At 35.6% G+C, this 20,561-nt stretch overlaps 1 protein-coding gene across 11 annotated transcripts in view; it reads right to left on the reverse strand.

Annotated features, from left to right (window-relative positions):
- ZZZ3 (zinc finger ZZ-type containing 3) overlaps positions 1–20,561 on the reverse strand; it is a 122,487-nt gene that overhangs the window by 59,637 nt on the left and 42,289 nt on the right. For 4 of the 11 annotated variants that reach the window (XM_023751748.1, XM_023751749.1, XM_023751747.1 and 1 more), the window contains exons 3-5: positions 13,589–13,721; positions 11,851–12,004; positions 4,641–6,193 (exon numbers count right to left, since the gene is read on the reverse strand). In XM_023751748.1, the coding sequence (XP_023607516.1) occupies positions 4,641–6,142 (1,502 nt within the window). In that variant the 5' untranslated portion in view covers positions 6,143–6,193; positions 11,851–12,004; positions 13,589–13,721. Of the gene's footprint in view, positions 1–4,640; positions 6,194–11,850; positions 12,005–13,588; positions 13,722–16,984; positions 17,035–20,561 lie in introns of all 11 variants that reach the window. The other 7 variants (XM_023751753.1, XM_023751750.1, XM_023751755.1 and 4 more) reach the window with 4 other exon arrangements.

Consider the following 20,561-nt stretch of genomic DNA (forward strand, 5'->3'; position numbering starts at 1 on the left):
CCCCCCCCCCCCAAAAGAGTCCTGGCCAGTTGCTCAGTGGTTAGAGCACTGAAGGTTAGGGATTCAATTCCTGTTCAAGGGTATGTACCTAGGCAGCAGGTCTTGATCCCCGGCCCCAATTATCTCCCTCCTGGGGGAGATCTGGCTACAGGATTCCACAACTGTTAAGGGCCGTTAGAAAACACTCTGGCTTAATTTACCTCAGCTGAAATTCAGAGCTGAGGGCAAAGCAACGCCCTGAAGGGGGGACCAGTCAAGAGATTGGATGCCACTCAGTCTGACTCTCCCACCCAGTGTTAAAGGGATGGATCTCATGATGTCGAAGGCCCACCCAGATGTGATGTAACTTCCTATAATTAGAGGATATAATAAACAGCTTTCAGAGCTGGCTCTCTCTGTGCCTGTTCCTCCATCAGAAGGCAGGTTCTCTCTGTCCCTCAAGTCAGAGGGCAGAGACCACACCCAGCCCAAGCTTTTAATCTATTTTTATATCTGTCTTTCAATATTCTTAATCCCAAAAGCACCTCCTAACTTGCACAAACCGGTTCACGTCTCCCCCTCCATGCGGGACACGGAGAAGAGACCACAGCCCCAGCGTGCCCGCCATACACAACTATTTCCAGTGAGTTGAAAAAGTACACCAAGCATAGTTTTTCCTAGTAATCTCTAACTTTAATACACCTAACCACACGCTACTCCACCCCCATGTATTTTTTGGAAATTATCCAAATCCTCTCTTTAAAGTCAAGCTTTCACTGTAGTTTTTATTCCCCAGTTTGTACATGCCAGTTATTCTTCACAGTCATACTAACAAAATGTTCTCTGCAATGAACATGAACGTATTTCATTCAATAAACAGAACAGATTACTTATTTATAATGCTGCTTCTCTAACAGACAAAACCAGATAATCATGATGACAATTACAGTGTTTAAACTAGGGCTAAAGCATTTTGAAAACCGAATACCCAAGATCTGCTCCATGAGAGTTCTCAACCTAGAAAGCCAAAAGTCCATGGAATAAGTTCTTATTGGATGAGTTAACTACTTGTAGTTCAGACTATGAATTAGAAGCTCTAATCCCATTTCTACCAGCAACTTATCATGATTCTTTAAATAAACAACCTAAAAGCCTTAATCATGAGTTAGGAAATGTAAACTACACAATGCACCTATGTTGTCTACTTCTGAGTTGTTATCTCAAATACAAAAATGTTTTCTAAATTACAAAGCACAATACAAATGTAAAATTATTTTATCCAGGATGACTCCTTTAGTGCTTTGTAAGCAAAATCCATGCCTAGTCCTCGAGTTTTCTGGCTCCTTGAAAGAATTTACTTTAACAAACATAGTCTCACAAGAAGTGAATCTGATGAGGACTTTCTCTATAGACTTCTGAAATTGATGAAGATATCAAATGATTCATCTTAAGCCTGGTTCACCAAAAAAACATAATTATTTAGTACATTAACATTTTCAGAGGACCAAACTTGAAACTACAATTCTTGTATATATTCTTTAATATGGCTTGAAAATAAGATCTTACCTGAAAACTACATGAATACCCTCAGATAAGCACTCTTACTCTTATACTTTCATTATGTAGAAATTTAAAAATTGGTATAAACATTAGCAATGTTATCAATGAGTTAACCTTTTGCAAACCTCAAGAATCTAGAAACCCTAAAGCTTTTTCACCCTCTATCTGGTTCATGAAGGTTACAACATCATTAAATGAAGCTTTCCAAGGCCCTTCAAATATATATTTTTAAAAATATTCTTGTACAATGAGAATTCAGAGGCAACAGAGCAAATCACATTTTCATCTGAAAATTTCTTTTCCAGTGAGCATCTTCTGAATTGGAAGAAAAAACTCTGGATGTTAAAAACCAGGGCCTATAAACTCTTCCACACCTGCTCTCCCTAGAGCCAGAACTTCAAACTTAAGAGATCAGTTTCAGTTCTTCTGATTCAAAAATCAGCAAGAACGTCAATTCCCAAACAGAAAGGGCAATCCACAGCCAGTCTGGCTATTTAGGCCCAGAAGGGAGTCACTAGGTATTATCTACCACTATAAGAGATTTCATCAACTTTGAGATCAAAGCGTTTGAGATAAAGTACATTTATTTTGATTCCCCATCCCTTAATCTTTGAGAAGGCACATCTGGTAAAACAATCCACAGCTGGACTCTTGCCAGAGAAAAAGATACTCATTAGTCCCTTGCTCACAGAGGAGTTTTCCATTTGGAAAAACAAATATATACAAGCACACTGTAGATTTATGTCCTGGAGAAGAGAAGAAACAGGGTACAAGTACCTAAAGCATTTGCAGATTAATTTCACTGGCCTATGGCCTAATTACCATGAATCTGGTCTAAGGATAAGATTCTACACACAGTATCTTTTCAATCATTTACAAGTGTTTAGATGACCCTATATGTGATATCCTTACAAACAAGATGGATAAATCTTAGCTAAATGCTAGAAGGTTGCTGATTAAATAACCCATGTTAATTTAGAAGAGAGTTGCAACTGGAATAAAGAAGAGCTCTCTCTCCTGCTGGCTCCAGACAAAGAATTATGCCATGCTCATTGTTTTCTATTCATAACATATACATATTTTTTTAAACTGGCTACCAGGAAGTACTCATTCACTAGTGGTAGAGATATTTCTGTGCAGGCTGGGCAATGCCCATTTCCTAGTTTCAAAAGGCAATTATGTGCAGAAATTTTCCAGCATGAGAAGAAGAAAAATACTTGATAGGTATATGTACATCTGTGTGTACAGAACAGCAATCCATCTACCCAACTTGTCTTTTTTCCCCTTTACCTCAAGGGCCTTTTAACATTTTTAAACTGCCAGAAATATATTTGAGATTTAAAAGCACTTAAACGGGTAATATAATGCTATTTTTAACAATGACAATTTGGGTTAAAAAGAGCTAACATTATATCCAACCATCTCTTGGCTCTAGACAAAAAGCATAGAAATAGGGCTTTACTGAAACAGATTACATATGACATGATCAAACACCTTCTCCCAATTTACCTTAAATTATCTCTAACCAAAATATTAATCAAGATGCTCCCTCTTCTCCCTTCTCATAATTTGTTTTCTTCGCAGGGGAGGGAGTTAAAAGTGAAATGTCAAAAGGTACTTTTTCAAAAGATTTGGAACAAGGCAAAAAAGCAAGAAGTGATTTCCTTTTGCCCAAAGTCACCCAATGAGGCATTAATTTGAGAACACTGTCCTAATAAAGCAACTGCTATGGAAATTCAAAGGACTTTGTATATCCTAAGGAACTCACGAAACTATAATGCTGTCATTCTCAAGATTTAGGAATATGGAACATCAGTTTTTTAACAACTGTTGGATAGGAACATCATCCTTCAGACTCATCATGAGGGGAGATCTTACCAAAAAGTAACATTAATGAATTCATGGGAAAATATGTTTCATCATCAATAACCAGCTAAGCCTTAAAGAGAGTATCTCTTTTGCCAAAGGACCAATAAAAAGGAAAGAATAGAAATAACAGAATATTATTTTGTAAAAATGCACATTTCTTGAGTTTTGGTATTTCCTCAAGACACATGCTCTGCTTTCTTGCACTTGTAGTTAAACAACTCTACTTTTATAAGCTGTTTTTCTTTCTCAAATTGGACTTCAAACATTTCAAATATATGACAATGCTAAAGCATTCCACAAAATAATGAATAAGATGCTCAGATACAATGTTTCTATTAAACCCAATATTAAGATATTACTTACAAAAAAAAACAGAAAAAAATTTCAGAAGGGAGACCTATGCTAAAAGGACACCAAATTACCATATACAAATATGAATTATTTGTAATGCATGGCAAAAAGATTATTATGTTCCACAACCAAGATTTAATACTTTGGTCTGTTACATACCATGATCTGGCAACTGTCATAACAAAAAACATTACAAAGATTCCTCATATCAGTATTTTTACGTAGCTTATATAATCTGATTGTGATATTAATTCAAAAGCCTACACTGTAAAAGTAAAGATGATTAACATATATATGTCTTTTACTATTGCTGATCTATGATAAACACTATTAATAGTTCCTTTCAGGATTATTAGCTCCAATTCTTCAAAGGAAATTTAAGAAAACTGTGATAAATTTGAACTCTGAATTCTTTATTTTAAAAAGTACCTTCATCACAAAAGTTAAGAATATTATTTTAAGATACAGTCTCCCCTTATAACTTAGAATTAGGAAAAAGCAATCTCAAATGCTCTATGTCAATTATTGAGCAGATTCTTTTCCCATTTTATAAATTAAGTCAAATGACATAAAACTTATTAAAAACAAAAACATCATCAACCAAGTTTCTACATGTCACTTCTAATTGAGACATGTTGAAATACCAAAACTAGAAAACCATATTGCCATTGAGAAAATAAAAGCTGAGTTTTAAAGTCTTTCTTGTTTTGGCAGATTTTTTTTTTTTTAATGAGATGAGAAAATTATGTTAAACTTAAAACTTCAGCTAAAGCATTAGTTTTTAGCTGTAATAAAAATGCTAAGAATAGACATTTACGAATACTGAAAACTTGGGGAATAATAAACAAAGCAGAATTCATGGTTACCATATTTACACATACTCTTTGTTGTGTTTCAGTGCCACATGATCTGATTCAAAGTAATAAACATCAGGATCATCATCTTCCTCTTCTGTAATGTGCGGATTGGCACTCTCTTTGGCAGATGGCAAATTTCCAATATTGAGTCTTGCCTCCGAGGGTGGCTTACTTTGTCCTTCACTCCCATAATTTTCAGAGTCACAACATATCCCTTTATCATTCTGAGAAACTTCATCAGGATTTGTGGGAGACTCACTTATATTATCACTAACAGTTACATTTGTTTCATTGGGACTCAGATTATTCTCCTCCAATTGTCCATTTTCTCTGCAAGGAGAACTGTTTTTCGTGGGACTACTTCTGGTAGGGGCCGCCCTTCGTGGTGAAGTTCTCAGAGTATATCGGTGTTCTTGAGGTTCTGATAAAGACATCGTTTGAGCTGACACACCGTCTAGAACAGAAGATGGTTCCAGTTCTCCGGAGTCTGGCATACTCTCAAGTCTTGTGTCCAGGGCGTTGTTGGTATTTTCATTACACTGCTCTTTTGAGGCACTGCTATCTCCCACCACATCTACTTCCTCCTCAGAATCCCTTAAAGACGACTGAATTTCAGGAAATGGGCCTGTAGCTGGCTCAGTCGTCAGCTGATTAACATGCTCCACAGGCAGGCAGGCAGTTCCTCTTTTGTGGTCCTCCAACTTGACCTGCACTTCTGAATTCGTGCAAGGCACGTTATGGTCTATATAACTGTCCTCCTTCCTACTGTCAAGAAACACTGAAGTGTGGGTGTCCGAATCCCCATTTTCAGCTACTGATTTTTCCTGCAACGGGTAGGAACCAGTGCTGTTTTGTTTAGTGTTCCCATCAGGCTGACAGTCATCAGAGTTTACACCAGCTGAATCACTGTCATCAACACCATTGACAGCCAAATAGCCTGTGATTTCTTCAACTACTGCAGAATTAAGTGGCCCCTCCTCACTGACATTCACCTTTTTAATTTCCCTTTTCTCACAATCATCCAGTATAAGACATCGACAAGCTCGTTTAGTCCCTTGAAAATCTGCATCATTGTCCACTACTGTACTTCTCTGTTCTGCTGACTCCTTGTCTGATTTTACAGGTGAATCTTCTTCTGAACTGTTTGGTGCTTCAGATCTAAGACAACGCTTAATTCTTTTTAAAACTGGTGAAACAGGTTCTGTTTGCCTTTTCTCACAATTTTCTACAGACTGCCTTTCTATATTATCTTTTTCTGAAGAAAGTCTTCTTTTCCTAGGGCTTACCCATGACTCTCGAGTACTTTGCTGTTTTAAATCAGTAGTTCTCCCACTATTATTTCCCTTCTGAATTTGCACAGGCTCTGGTCTCTTCTTTGGTGATCTTGATCGTACTTGAGAATGAGAAGAGATTTCTTCAGGGTGAGCAATGCTACGATTTCTTAAAGTTCTACCACAAAAAGATTCATCCAAGCCGTTTAACCCCACTGTTGATCTTGTAACACGAGTAGATCGGGAAGCAGCCATACTATGGCAAGTCCCTACAATACGGTCATCATGATCCACTCATTGGGAAACCTTCAAAAATGTAAACAAAATAATGAGAAAAAGGTAATAGTTAATATACCTAAAACAAAGGTATAAAGCCACAATTTTTAATCCAAGTATTGCCAATATGAACAAATTACTTGACATAATTTATTAACATTTCCAAAAAATGCTATTAATAATAACTAACCATTCATTATATGACAGTTAATATGTTCCAGGAATCATTCTATATGCTCTTTATACATTAACTCACTTAAATCTCCTAACAACTAGAATAGGTGCTATTATCATCCCTACTTTACAAATGAAGGGATTGAGCCACACACATTTTAATTTATCATCCAAAGCCACCCAGCTAAGTGGCAGGGCAGGGCTCTAGAGACGAAGCTCTTAACCTGCCTCACTGTGTATCTGCCTCTCAGGCTTGGGCACAAAGGGCCCAGAAAGACCTCTCTCAAAGACAGGATTTCATCTTGGTTATTAAAATAATAACCTTGAATTTATGTAGAAGCTACCAAAAAACTATCCCAATCATTTCTTATGTTTTCTCAAAATATTTCTGGGAGGTAAAAAGGTAGAAACTGCTCTTTTTAATTCATTCTTACTACAAGGAGTTTCAGGTCAAATCCTTTTATAACAAACTATATGGCATCCAAAAAATTTTGATTGCAGTAGAATGTTTTTGTAAAGCAGACTGACAGAAATCACAATCTTAGCTTGCAGTGGGCTAAGGGCAAAAGATAGAAAAGCCAAGCCTCCCTAGTTCCTAGAAGTAGAGCCATAATTAGCAAGTAAAACAAAGTATTCTCAAGAGGATTAGAAGACAAAGGAAAGAAGCCCCTGAAGCAAATACTGAAGAAATCAGGAGTATACTTATAACCCCATCCTTTCCTTCTTTGAACTCCTATATATGTGAGTATGCCACAGTTTTAAAGCGTATTGGGGAGATGAGCATTTTCTGGTGTGAATGCTTGGTATTCCTAAAATAAATATGTAAGGAAAATTGAAAAAACTTTGAGGGATGTAGTGGTTATTTCCCAAAGGCTCTCTCATGGAGCAGAATAAAGGAGCTGTTAACATTTTAAGTCTCCATTCTTCTGCTCCTCTGTTTAGCTTTCATAAGATACTTTGCCACTTCACTGTCTAACTTCTAACTGGGGTGCAGGATAGACAGAAAAAGAAGTAAAAAATGGCTGTGGTACAGTTTCTCAGCGTCTCTCTCCCCTCTCCCTCTTCCTTTCTGCCATCCTTCAGCCTTCCTCTAACCCCCCAAATGCCATTCTACCCCTACCACCGCAAATCAAATACAATTTGTTCTTTGTCTCAATTGGAAGTATGTAACAGGAAAGGTTATGAAGGACCATAGAATACACAGTAACTTGTTATCACAAACAGAAAGAGAAACATTAAAAGCAACTGTCTTACTGTTCCTGCCTGTTGGCAAATGAACTAAGTGAGAAAGTACCCAGTAACATATTGAATGTAAGTTGGTTGAATGTAGTTTTGTTTCAGAGTATGGCATACTTTTAAATTTCTAATTAATTTTTTAAAATTTTACAACAACCATAAAACCAGTTCTGGGATTAAAGCATGAAAATTTGTTCTAGAGAATTTCATAGCAATCACATGAATAAGTGTGAGATGCCAATCAGAACTTAGAAATACATTCCTCACAGTAAACTTTTACTGTTTTGGGATTCATTAGAGGAACCTGACATGCAATTCTCTTTTGTTAAAATCATATTAAGATTACATTCTCTTATTTTTATTCACATATAATAAACACTGTATGACCCATAAATATCCACTTTTAATTACAAAAAATTTTAATTTTGAATGTTTCAAAAAAGCACAAACTGAAAAATTTAATATAATTTATTTTTTTCATATACCCAAACTTGGACCTCTCAATCTTAAAGGTGACTGATTTTTAAATATTAAATACCTATATAAATATGCAAAGAAAACAAATGAACTATAAAATCAAATGCAAATATCATTGATGCAAATTTGATTATACTCATGATTTATGGCTCAAATATAATATTGAAAATAGTAACATTTAACAAACACACAGAAAAAAACCTGGTAATCTTTACTTTTTAAAATGTGATGCCAAGTAAGGGCATATAAATCACAAATGATTCCAATGAACATTCCTAGCCCTTCTTTCTATGTTAATCTGAATAAGAGCAAAATCTCTGCATTGTCCTTATAAATAAAATAAGCATATTAGTAGTAGTAGTACCCAGAAGTATATAAATATATATAATTATAAAACACCACAGGTTAGGGCAGTGATGGCGAACCTATGACACGTGTGTCAGAGGTGACACGCGAACTCATTTTTTTGGTTGATTTTTCTTTGTTAAATGGCATTTAAATATGTAAAGTAAATATCAAAAATATAAATCTTTGTTTTACTATGGTTGCAAATATCAAAAAATTTCTATATGTGACACGGCACCAGAGTTAAGTTAGGGTTTTTCAAAATGCTGACAGGCTGAGCTCAAAAGGTTCGCCATCACTGGGTTAGGGCCTATTTTATTTCCCCACCATCCAGTGATCAAAACACTGATTAATAGGAAAGATTAAACCTTTTTGTTTCTTTTACTAAAAATGTTTTTATTCCATTCAATAATTACAATGAAGTCCGAGTTTTACAGTTCTCAAATCCTGTGCTATTGGGCCATATTTAAAGTGAAACTGGTTTTATAACAAAGACCTTTTGGTATCTCTAATTTTTGCAATTCAAAGTGTAGCCTGAGGACCAGAATCATGGGCATCTCCTGCAAGCTTATTAGAAATGCATAATATCAGGCCCTGCCCCAGACTTACCAATTAATCAGATTCCCAGGTAATTTATATATCTCTGAGGGTTTGAGAAGCAGTGCCTTAAGACTACTACATCCAGACAGTATTATATTAAAATGACAGTGCCATCAAGTTTCAAACTAAATTAGACTTATTTATAATACATCCTCTGATTCCTTATTTGATACCAATAATAAAAAAAAATTTATAAAGCCATAATCTCTTTGGCAAAGGAAGCACCAAACAGAGGATTGTAAAAATCTCTTGCCTGAAATTAACATAAGGTAATAAATTGCTTAAAATTCTGAGGACTAGAGTTAAACGATAACTTTAATATTTTTATTTTATTTATTTTTAAAGATTTTTTAAAACATTTATTTTTAGAGAGAGAGGAAGGGAGAAGAAGAGTGAGAGAAGCATCAATGTGAGAGCAAAACATTGATTGGCTGCCTCCTGCACGTACCTCACTGGGGATTAAGCCCAAAACCCAGGCATGTCCCCTGACCGGGAATTGAACCCGTGACCTTTGAATGCACAGGACAATACCCAACGGAGCCACACTGGCCAGTGCAAGTTAAATGATGTTATAATATTCTTCCCTCTCATGATCTTTCTTCTGTTCTACCTTTTTTCTTTAACTTTTCTACTTTGGACAGGCATTCATAAAGGCATACACTTTCTGTAGTTACCTGATAAACTGAGTACAAAATTCAGTGACAAGAAAGGGACAAAAGAAAGTCCTGATTCTCTCAACCAAACCTCAACATGATTTTGCCATGGTTAGCAAAGTATTATAGACTAAAGCAATTGTTTCCTTCATTTTAGCTGCATAATACAGTTACTGAAGAAATTCAGAGAATTTCTTTGGAGCACAAAATTGTATTTCTGACAAAATTTAAGTTGCTAAAGGAACAGAAAGAAACTCAGTTATAAAACAGTATCTCAGAAAAGACTCTTTGCTAGGTAATGAAATAGGAGGCACGAGATGAAATCCTTAGCCAGCACCCTACTGGATCTGAAAATTCAATCAATTTAGTTTTAGAATTAAAGGAAACTGTTAGTTAACATATTCATCTGAACAAAACCCAATCTAGCAACTAGAACAAAGTTTTCCCTATATGTTATCCACCACTAATGAATATGATGACACTTTCTAGAATACAGAGAAAAGAATGTAATGAATCATTAGAATTAAATTGACTCCCTTCCTCTCTTTTGTATCATCATAAAGTTTTCAACCTATTGGAGGGGCTTATCTGAGAAGGGCAGCTATCAACCAAATTTCAGCCTCTCCTTTCATATTAAGCCCTAAATCCTACCCCAAATTCCACATATCTCACTCATTTATTTTCTGTTGGAACTACTCTTCCCCCAATTTGAATATACTTTTATCTAAAATTTAATAGGGTTCTAAAACAGTATTAGCTATGTTTCAGATCATAAATTTCTAGCCCCTGTGAACACCTCAGAAGTACATCAATAAGAACTGAAAGGAATAATAAAGATTAAACTAAAATGGTCCACCTAATGCAACACTACTCCAGCTATCACCTTTACTTAAGAAAAAGAAACCTCAAGATGATATTTCAAAGACACTGCCTGTAACTTTTTGTTCCTACTATAATTATCAAAGTAGAACAGTTCATTTTGGGGATTGAGGGACTGGTAATCAATTCTCCATTAATAACAATGTTCTAGCTGATATTTATTACAATAATATTTAGTTTTTTGAATGAATAATGTTTAAGAAACTGGTCATGATACCAGGTAGACAAACCAAAGTGAAAAGCAAAAAAGAGCAACTGAAAAATGTAATGAATATGGTTATTTTTCTTTCTGTCTAGAACAGCGATTTTCAGACAGACAGTTCTTAGGGGGGAAGAGGGGTCAAGGGGGTAGAGAGAGTGAGAAAAAAAAAGAAAGAACTCATGGAGAGGGACAATTGTGCGGTGACTGCAGGAGGGAGGGAAGGATGAAGGTGGAATAGGGAGTGGGGGGATAAATGGTGATGAAAAAATAAAATAAAGGAATTTTTAAAACACTCAAACCTGACTATTTAGTTAGGGGCACTGACCTCTTTTCCCTTAGATTGTCAAACTAAAAAATGAAAACAGCCAACAGGACAATAGCTGTTCATTATAGATGAATCAAAATTACACCTATTTTTTTGTCAGACTGCAAAAAAAAAAATAGCTTTTGGTATGTCGCAGAATTTTAGTAATTAGTTTATGTGTGCCATGGCGTGAAAAGGGTTAAAAATCGCTGATTTAGAACATAAGAATGAACTGTTTAATAATAGTTTAGACTATCCTTGTCACACAATTCTTTTAAGACACATTTCTTCAGCCAAGCAATTACCACTATTTCTATCAGGTTAAAAGTATCTATAAGGTTAAAAGTAGGAGAGTGAAACCTGGGAACCACCTATGCAATTCAACTTATTCTTAATATTCACCTCCCTGAAGCTTGGTAACTCTGTTATGGATTGCCTTGCATAAAAGATCTCCTGTTTCCCATTAAGAGAAACAGATATATGATTGATAGATGATAGACGGATAGAGCTGAATGAATACCCACTTAAAGTGACAACAGGGAACAAAGAGAAGTAAAGAAATTTCATAATGCCCTTGAATCAAAAATACGTAGGGTGTCAAATATGCTCTAGAGATTGCAATGTATTAGTCACTTCATTTATGCTCCTGTTGGAAAAAAGAGTGAGAAAATATTTCATCCCCATCCCATTCCCTATAGCTCCACATTCCTATGAACTGTATAATTTTCCATGCAGAGTATAGACAAATAAGCTCCCCCCTCAAAAAAAAAAAATCAATCTGTAGATATCTTCACTACTGCAAAACTAAATAACTTACCTGTACAACCAAAGATCTATCATTGTGGAAATATTATCTCTTTTCCTTATATCCTGAAGGAGTTGGAGCTATGATCTAGAATAGAGCTTAAGCATCAGGATTTCAGACTCTCAGCTTCAGCCATGGAGAATACTAGAACCTCCTAAATTCCTTTCTTTAAAATAAAATAATGAAAAAAATTAAAGAAGCAAATTAACTTATGCTAATAGATATACTCCTTCTACAATAAGAGGAAATAGCAAGTAACAGAATATCTGTTCACAGTAATATTGTTGGTACTTCTTGGTGACTTTGTAGCCTCAGAGATACTAAGAAACTGGAAAAAATCTTTAGGAACCAACAACAAAAACAGAAAAGCTTAACATATACTAAATCCTTGCAACAACTCAATATTAGTTTGAGTCAAATTTTGACTCAGTTCTTTTTCTGAGTCTCAGGCAGTATTTTTTGGAGATGACCCAAAGACTGCCCATGATACAAGTCCTCATACAGAATCTATAAACTCTTATTCTAAGAGCCTTTCCCAAATTTTAGCCTTCATATACAAAACTGGGAATTGAACAAGAAAAATAATTTAGGTTATGCACACCAACTAATCAACCAAGTCTTCTATATCTACATGATAACCTTGATGATAACCAAGACTATTATAAAAGGAAATTTCTGTTATTTTGGCATATGGATTTTCAACAAGGACAAAACCAATAAGGATTTTCTGGTTTTAGTACCCAGTTGGCCAGGTATTTTAATTACCTTAATTAAATTCCATTTCTTGGTCAGTTTGGCTAATTACAGTTTTATTTTATAATAATGTATTATGATATCTTTTTCAGAGAATCTGACTAAAATGAATTATTATGAATGTCCATTTGGAAACAAGGAGAAAGACCAGGAAAAAGACTAGTGATGTTTATGATGGAAATTGTCACTTTATTATAAACATAAAACTAAACATTCTAAAAGTGCCACTATTTTCGGTGAAGGTTTACTTTTTAAAACTAATGTAATTTATCAAGCTTTGTAAACCAGAGTTACTGCTTAGTAAAATTAGATAATGTTTTAGTCAGCTAGGAAGTGAACAGGGTTGATACCTAATTATCAGTAGACACAACCTCTCCCAAATATGCCTTGCAAATTATTAAAAAGTAAAAGGTAGGAAAATTAACTAAGTAAAATAACTTAATACTACATTTAAATAAAATGTTTGAAATTAACATGAGGAAGGTTAACAGTGAAATTAACAGTAAAAACATGGTCCTATAAAAAGTAACCCTTAACATGAAAATTCACTCTTCTTAAAGCAAAGATTCCAACTGCCAACTCCTTTGTACCCAACCCTGAAAACCTTTCACAAACATGGCAAAACATTACATTCTATAGTGCATGGTGGTGATGGCAATCATAAGAGACAAAGAGGATCCACAATATAAGATGTGTCTTGAGTATACACTGGTACACCAAATCTAGCATTCTATCAAGTTCTAGTCAGCCAGGTTACTACCTTTTTGTATAGGATTTGCTATAGGAACATCATCCATTATGATATTTACCAGGCAAGGACATCTGCAACTGTTATTTCCACAGAAGAACTGATACTTACACCTGAGTTCTACAAGTATTAAAATAGGATCGTGCAGATGTGTTTCTAAATAGTCTCATACAATGAAAAACAAACTTTAGTCAATTACTTCTAATACTACAGCCTGCTTAGCCTTAATTAAGATTACATTTTTCTTACCTTTTTAAAAGTGTTTCGCCTAGTATGTGATTCCCAAGCGTCTGCATTTATCTGTCATCACTGTTAATGTCCATGTTACATTTAGACTTCAGGTATTAATTATTTATATGGTTGTACTAGCACAACTTGGTATCTGTGAAGGGAAACCACAATATAGTCACTATGGATGTGTTACTGTTTACAGATTTTGGGATAAAAATGATAATTCTAAGCACACAGCACAATGCATTTTCTAATAAATTACAAAAAATAATTCCTTATATTTAGCTACAAAATGTGTTATATTCAATGATAGATGATTTGCTAATAAAGGTCTTACAAATGCTTCTCAGAGTACCAACATAAAATACTTCAAAATTTAACTTGAAATTAAAATTCTTACAAATTTGAAAGCTCCTTAGATTCCTTTTGACTACCAACATAAATATACATCATTTTCCAGAAGTCTGTAACTTCTCAAACATTACTAGAAAAGTATTAATTTTGTGTTTTATAATAATATTAGGGAATAAACTTATAATGCTTATTAATGAAGTAAAAAGGATCCCTTAAATGTGACTTTAATACTGTCAATGCCTTTTAAAGTAATATTTTTGCTTTGGTTAGATTATTCCTGTGACGAATTTGTCAACATTATTTTGAAAGTAAATAGAAAATAAATATGACCCAATAAATTAAGAAGTAAACCAAGATGTAACTGTACAAAAAAAAAAAATTCTTTAAAAGTAAGCTTCTTAAAAACACAGACTTGATTCTAGATCACAAGTCTGAAAAACACATTGATGTGCTTACAATGAAGAAAAGCATTATAAACTTATTCATATATATCAAAGAGAGAAACCTATGAATGGCATTCTGGAATGATTCACTATGGTGGTGTGCCATTCCAAAATTCTGTCTAATAAAAACAAAGAGTAAAAATCTACCAAGAAAATTCAGATAGCCTTAGGCTGTTTCGTGGATAAAATGTGTTACTGGAGTTGTCAACCTGCCAAATTTTTCATTAACCATAGAGTAGAAACCAATATAATCCTATATAACTACCAGGGGGCAGACAGTCGACCGGTCGACCAGTTGCTATGATGTGCACTGACCATCAGGGGGGCAGATGCTCTGACCGGTGGGTCATCAACCGCTCGCTATGATGTGCACTGACTACCAGGGGGCAGACAGTCGACCGGTCGACCAGTTCCGCGGTCCCTCCCCAGCCCTGATCGTGCACCAGTGGGGTCCCTCAGCCTGGCCTGTGCCCTCTCACAATCCGGGACCCCTCAGGGGATGTCAGACAGCCAGTTCTGGCCTGATCCCGCAGGCCAGGCTGAGGGACCCCCACTAGTGCATGAATTCGTGCACCGGGCCTCTAGTACATCAAATATAGCTGGCTTTTTTTAAATCAGAGGAAGAAAACAGTAGAGAGTGATTAAGAAACACTGACATCTAATCCTCAAACATTTAAAACAAGTCTCTATTTACTTTTTTCAAATGTTAAAAAAAGACTAAATAATACTATAAAAAATTAACAGAGTTTTAAGTATTCCTAAATTTGAAAGCTGCTATAAATTTTCTTTTAACAAGCAAGGAAGTTAAACTAGTCAAAACTCTTATATTCCCTACATTGTACTCTTCATTTCATTCACTTCACATTTCAAATGTAAGCATTCTGCACAAATGCCATATGCTTTCTGGAGCAAATAAACTACTTTGAATTGTGAGAACCTACAACAATATTTATTTGAAATGTTTAACTATAGTAATACTTCCAAAGTTTTAAAAAAATTAACTATTTTGTGTTTTAAAAAGCATACAAAATGGGAAGTGAACCATTTAAATCCAATTCCTAAGGCCTCTTATTTATTCCTTGCCACAGAGCTTTGCTTGTTACCATGTACTAATAAAATTCATTGACTATTCAAGAATTCCAAAAGCAAATCCAAAAACCAATCTTGACTGAAAAGAATTACTTTTCCTACTGTTTGCAAGCTAAAACAAGTACTACTGTATCAAACAGATTACAGGACCTCAGATTCATGGCACGTATGAAATTACTTTAAAAGACTACAGAAAATCTCACTAGAAAATATTACCAGTTCTAGTGATATAGTAGTTGTAAGCCACACAATTTACTATAAAAATAAAACTGAAGTCTTAGTTAAATGCAACCTAAATTATAAAACACTGAAATTGTATTTAGTTTAGTAAGACCTTAGAAAAAACTCAAAAGATTATACTGTACACTCATATTTGGTGCCCAATTCTTCAGTTGTTATAAGTGAAAATATCAAATATGTATATTACAATATGTCTTTAAATAATTTTAAAAGAACAAGAGAGGGATATTCAAAGTCAGTTGTAAAAAGTATTTAGGGTATTAGTCAAAGACAGAAACATTTTTCCCAGTTAAGCTTATCACAGTTACTTGCTACAGAGAGCTAAAACAAATACTTTTTCTTTTAAGGAACTAGAAAAAAAATTTTTACTAAGGCAAGAGGACGCAAGCAATATAAAAATCAAAAATATATTTGGCATTAATTGGCTTTTTTTTTCCTCTTGTCAAATGAGGGTGGGATTTGACTTGCACATTTTCTAAGGGTCCAATCTGCTCATGAAACCCTTACACAAGGGGAAGGTGTGCGGGAGAGATTCCTTACGCAACCCATTGGGAGAACTCCTATAAGGGCAGAAGTAACTGCTCTGTGCTGCCTACTTCCTTCCCTTTTGCTTCACGTGTACTACAACATAGTCACTGCACTCAATGGTGAAGAACACTTGACTTGGGGTGGTGAACACACAATACAAAATACAGATGATTTATTTATGTATTATAGGATTATGCACCTGAAACCTATATAATTTTATTAGCCAATGTCAGACTAATAAATGCACTAAGAAACTTCAAAAAAAAAAAAAAAAAGAACCTTTACAACTTAAAAAAAAAATCTAATTTAAAAACAGGCAACAGGCTTGAACAGATATTTCTGTCAAGAAGATGTACAAATAGCCCCCCAAAAAGCACATGAAAAGATGCTCAACATTATTAGCTATCAAGGAAATACAAATTAAAACCACAAAGAGATATCAATCCATACTCAGAAGGATGAATACAATAAAAAGATAAGCAATAAGTGTTGGCAAGGATATGAAAAAATTCGTATCTTCATACATTGCAAGTGGAAATATAAAACAGTGTAGCTGCTATGGAAAAGTTTGGCAGTTCCTCAATAAGTGAAACATAGAATTACCATATGATCCAGGAATACCACTCCTAGATCTATACAGGCATACCTCATCTTATTGTGTATCTCTTTATTGTGCTTCACAGATGTTGCATTTTTTATAAATTAAAGGCAAGACCCTCCACCAGCAAAAAGATTATGACTTGCTTTATGTGATACTTACTTTATTGCGGTGGTCTGGAACCAAACCCGCAATATATCTCCCGGGTATGCCTGTACCCAAGAAAAAGGAAATGTATTCACATGGAAACTTGTTCACAAATATTCATAGCAACATTATTCATAATAGGCAAAATGTGGAAACCCAAATGTCTATAAACTGCTGAATAGATAAACAAAATGTGATTTATAGTGGAATATTATTCAGCCATAAAAAGATGCTGATACATGCTACAACATGGATGAACCTTAAAAACAATATGCTAAGTTAAAGTAGCTACTCACAAAAGGTCACATGATTCCATATATATGAAATGTCCAGAACAACCAAATTCATAGAGACAAAAAAATAGATTAGTGGTTGAAGAGATAAGAGCGGGAAGAGGACAGAAATTGATTGCTAATAGGTATGGGGTTTCTTTTCAGAGTGATAAAAGTATTCTGCAATTAAATACTGTTGATGGTTGCACAATGTTGTGAACATATGAAAAAAAGTGATTTTATTATATCTCAATGTTTTATATTACATCTCAATTTTAAAAGATAAGAGAATATAAGTCACTTCAAATCAATAAATCAAATAATTTAGATGAAAGGACAAATATTCCTTGAAAGATCACTAACTCCAAAGCTCACCCAAGAAGAAATGGATACATAAAATATCTCTACAGAAATTGAAATTATAGTTAAAAAGTTACTAACAAATAAAAATCCAGGCCCAGGGAACTTCACTGGTGAATTCTAACTATACTAAGTATTATACATTTACCAATCTACTGAAACTTTTCCAGAATAGTGAAGAGGAATACTTCTCAACCGTTCCAGCATTACTCTGATACCAATACCTGACAAAGACATTACAAGAAAACAAAACAGGGATTAAAAATGGCAGAAGATTAAGTGGGTGCTGCACGGACATGCTCCCAGGAACAAACTGGAATTACAACTAAAATACAGAAAAAGTTCCTGAATAACCAACGAAAAACTCGCAGGAGAGAACCCTGATACCAGAGGACTGAAAGTGGAGACTGCATAGAGATTGGGAGGAGAGGCAGAAGCACAAAATGGCTGGGCGGATGCCCATAGACAGCAACTGAAGACCCAGAGAGATATCTCAGCTGTGGTGGGTTTCCACTGAGAACTCTGGGATCTAACCCCAAAGCTGGGCTCCCCAGCAGAGAACACCAAACTGAGGAGGGTACCCACATAACATCTAGCTATTAAAAGCAGCGGGGTTCTGTCTGCCAGGGAGTAACAGCCGAAAATTCAGGCATCCTATTAAATAGCCAACACACAAAATTAACTGTGGAGCCACCCACCTTGTGCTCCCGCAGAGGGAGGATGAAATGGACTGGAGCTGTGAGAGCAGAAGCCAGACACCCCAAGTATCCTGAGCTCAGTCATTCCCTCTCGCAACAGAGGACATCTTTCCCACAAAGACATTTGCCTTGCCTGGGTGGAAGACAGTTGACACACCCTACTGGAAAACACCTTGCCCTGAGGCCACTTAAAATAACAATTAGCCTCCAGGCAGAAGCAACTGCCCTACTCTTAGAAAAAACTCTTACCATGCCCGAGGACGACTGCCTGGGGGGCAATTCAAGTCGGAATCCTATCAGTCTGTAGGCAGAGACAGTCTCTGAAGGCTTTGAGTCTTTGACTGCTCTAATTAGTCAGAAACAGCCTTAAACACTGTCCTGCACTAGAGATTGAAAGGTGTAGAGGATCTACGTAATATATAGCCACAAACCCAAAAAGCCAAAATGAGGAGACAAAAAAATAACCCCCAAATGAAACTAGAGAATCGCCAATAGAAGAGATAAATGAAGCAGAGATAAGATATTTATCTGAAACAGAGTTCAGAGTAATGATGCTAAATATGCTCAATAGCATGAAAAAAGACATAGTAACTATGAAAAAAGGAACAGTCTGAGATAAAGAATGACATAACACACAAAGAAAACATTGGAAAGAACACACAGCAGATTAGGGGAAGCTGAGGATCAAATCAGTGAATTAGATGACAAAGTTGAAAATATCAATCAGAGAATGAAAAAGAAAAAACAATTAAAAAACAGGAGGACAGCTTAAGAGAGTTGTGGAACAACATGAAAAGTAATAATATTAGAATAGCAGGTGTGCTAGAAGAGGCAGAAAGGAAGAAAGGAACAGAGAAGTGTTTGAAGAAATAATGGCAGAAAACTTCCCTAACCTGGTAAAGAAAAAAGTTATACAAGTTTAGGAGGCACAGAGACCCCCAAGCAAGAAGAACCCAAAGAGGCCCATGCCCAGACACATCATAATTAAAATGCCGAAAATTAAAGACAAAGAGAGAATCTTAAAGGCAGTAAGGGAAAAGAAAACTGTTACCTACAAAGCAGTCCTCATAAGGCTGACACCTGATTTTATCAGAAACTCTACAAGCCAGAAAGACATGGCATGACGTACTTAAGGTAATGGAAAGCAAGGATCTGAGACCAAGATTACTATATCCAGCAAAGCTATTATTCAAAATAGATGGTCAAATAAAGAGCTTCCCATACAAAAAAACAGGCTAAAGGAGTTCATCATCGCCAAGCCAGCATTACAAAGAAATGCTAAAGGGACTACTGTAATAATAAGAAACAGAGAAAGAAACCTAGCCATATATATTTAAAATGGCAATAAATAAGTACCTATTAGTCCATCCTAAATGGAAATGGATCAAATGCTCCAATCAAAAGGCCTAGGGTAGCTGCTGGGGTCCAACCCCAGGAAGTCCAGGGATTCCCAAAGGTGTGGACGGAGTCGGCGAAGAAGGAATGACACGAGGCAGCGTTCAGTTGATCAGCAGCCTAGCCAGGTTCGCTAGCCAGGACCTCTAGCCAAGTTCTGTGTTTTATTGTCTTGTTACATCTGTACTTATACCAGTTGATTTTAATCCTGTCAATTTCTATTCCAAAGGTTAGGGCGTTTCTTATCTCCATTCCAGGGAGTAAAGATTATGTAGCTTAAGAGTGATTGTTTGTAGTAAAAGTGATTAACTACCCGCCTGGCACTTAGTTAAGGGGTTTTATTCCCTCCCTAACTTCAGGGAAAAATCTTCACCTGGGGAAACAACCTTTCTCGGGGAGGTGGTCCTGTTTAAAACACATAGCTTTAAGAGGGGGAGCAAACATATGCCATATACGCCAGGTCCCTTGAAACATAAGCTGTGCAGATGTTTCTTCCCTGCAGCAACTGTGTCAAGCAGCAAGGATGGATCGGCTTCCGGCACAAAAGGCCTAGGGTAGCTAAATGGATACAAAAGCATGACCCAACTATATGTTGTCTACAAGAGACCCACCTCAAAACAAAACACACACAGAAGATGAGAGTGTAGAGATGGAAAAAAATTTTTCCATGCAAATGGAAAAGAAAAAAAAGCTGGAGTAGCAATACTCATATCCGACAAAACAGACTTTAAAATGAAAGCCATCACAAGAGACAACAAAGGTCACTACATACTAAAGGTATCAATCCAACAAGAGGATACAACCATGGTAAACACATATGCACCCAATATAGCAGCACCTAAATATATAAGAAAATTTCTAGAGGAC

This window comes from Myotis lucifugus, unplaced genomic scaffold (genome assembly GCF_000147115.1).
Source record: "Myotis lucifugus unplaced genomic scaffold, Myoluc2.0 scaffold_25, whole genome shotgun sequence".
Classification (NCBI taxonomy): domain Eukaryota; kingdom Metazoa; phylum Chordata; class Mammalia; order Chiroptera; family Vespertilionidae; genus Myotis; species Myotis lucifugus.